This window comes from Pterocles gutturalis, unplaced genomic scaffold (assembly GCF_000699245.1).
Source record: "Pterocles gutturalis isolate BGI_N339 unplaced genomic scaffold, ASM69924v1 scaffold4873, whole genome shotgun sequence".
Classification (NCBI taxonomy): Eukaryota; Metazoa; Chordata; class Aves; order Pterocliformes; family Pteroclidae; genus Pterocles; species Pterocles gutturalis.
The window spans coordinates 1-1,075 of record NW_010117794.1 but is presented as its reverse complement, the minus strand read 5'-3'; the positions used below and the strand labels follow the sequence as shown (position 1 = coordinate 1,075).

The following is a 1,075-nucleotide window of genomic DNA, read 5'->3' as shown; positions in this document are numbered from 1 at the left end:
GAGATCCGGTCGCTGTTCGAGCAGTACGGGAAGGTGCTGGAGTGCGACATCATCAAGAACTACGGGTTCGTCCACATCGAGGACAAGACGGCGGCCGAGGACGCCATCCGCAACCTGCACCACCACAAGCTGCACGGCGTCTGCATCAACGTGGAGGCCAGCAAGAACAAGAGCAAAGCCTCCTAACATCAGCCCCGCCTGCACCAACCTGGAGCTGCGGGCCAAGTTCGAGGAGTACGGCCCCGTCATCGAGTGCGACATCGTCAAGGATTACGCCTTCGTGCACATGGAGCGGGCCGAGGACGCGGTGGAGGCCATCCGCGGGCTGGACAACACCGAGTTCCAAGGTGATCCGCGGCGCAAACCGGGCGGGGGGCGAGGGTTTGCTGGGAGGATTCACCACATTCCCAAAATCCCCTGAGATTTTTTTTCCAGTCCTAGATTTTTTTTCACTCCTAGATTTCTTCCAGTCCTAGAGTTTTTTTCTCAGTCCAGGAATTTTTCCACTCACAGATTATTTTTTCCAGCCCCAGATTATTCTTTCTAGTCCCAGATTTTCTTCTCCAGCCCCAGATTATTTTTTCCAGTCCTCAATGATTTTTTTCTAGTCCTAGATTATTTTTTCCACTCCTAGAGTTTTTTTCACTCCTAGATTTCTTCTTCAGTCCAGGAGTTTTTCCACTCATAGATTACTTTTTTCCAGTCCCAGAGTTTCTTCTCCAGTCCTAGATTGTTTTTTACAGTCCTCAATTATTTATTTTTTAGTCCTAGATTATTTTTTCCAGTCCTAAATATTTTTCTCCAGTTTTCAATTACTTTTTCCAGTCCCAGATGATTTTTCTCCAGTCCTAGATGATTTTTCCCAGTCCCAGACTGTTTTTCACTCCTTTCCATCTCCGTCCGCACACACTGGGGTGCAGTGGCAGCTCCGGGGTGACCGGTGCTCCTCAGCACACCCGCAGCCGGCGCCGCGCTCGGCTCTGCGGCACCACCGGGCCCTTCCCCGCACAGGCTGGGGTTTGGTTTTCTTTTCAGTTTTTCCCATTGCAGCTCCCTTTGTGCCATGCCGCGGGCC

General features: G+C 51.3%; 1 protein-coding gene across 1 annotated transcript; it reads left to right on the top strand.

Moving 5' to 3' along the window:
• Positions 1 to 3: 3 nt before the first annotated feature.
• On the top strand, positions 4 to 421 carry LOC104463541 (RNA-binding protein 4B-like; the record flags this gene model as incomplete). The annotated part of the gene is given in 2 exon segments (XM_010075917.1): positions 4 to 182; positions 184 to 421. Coding segments are annotated over 2 exon segments (417 nt in total), but the record flags the coding sequence as incomplete, so codon positions are not given.
• Positions 422 to 1,075: the final 654 nt, after the last annotated feature.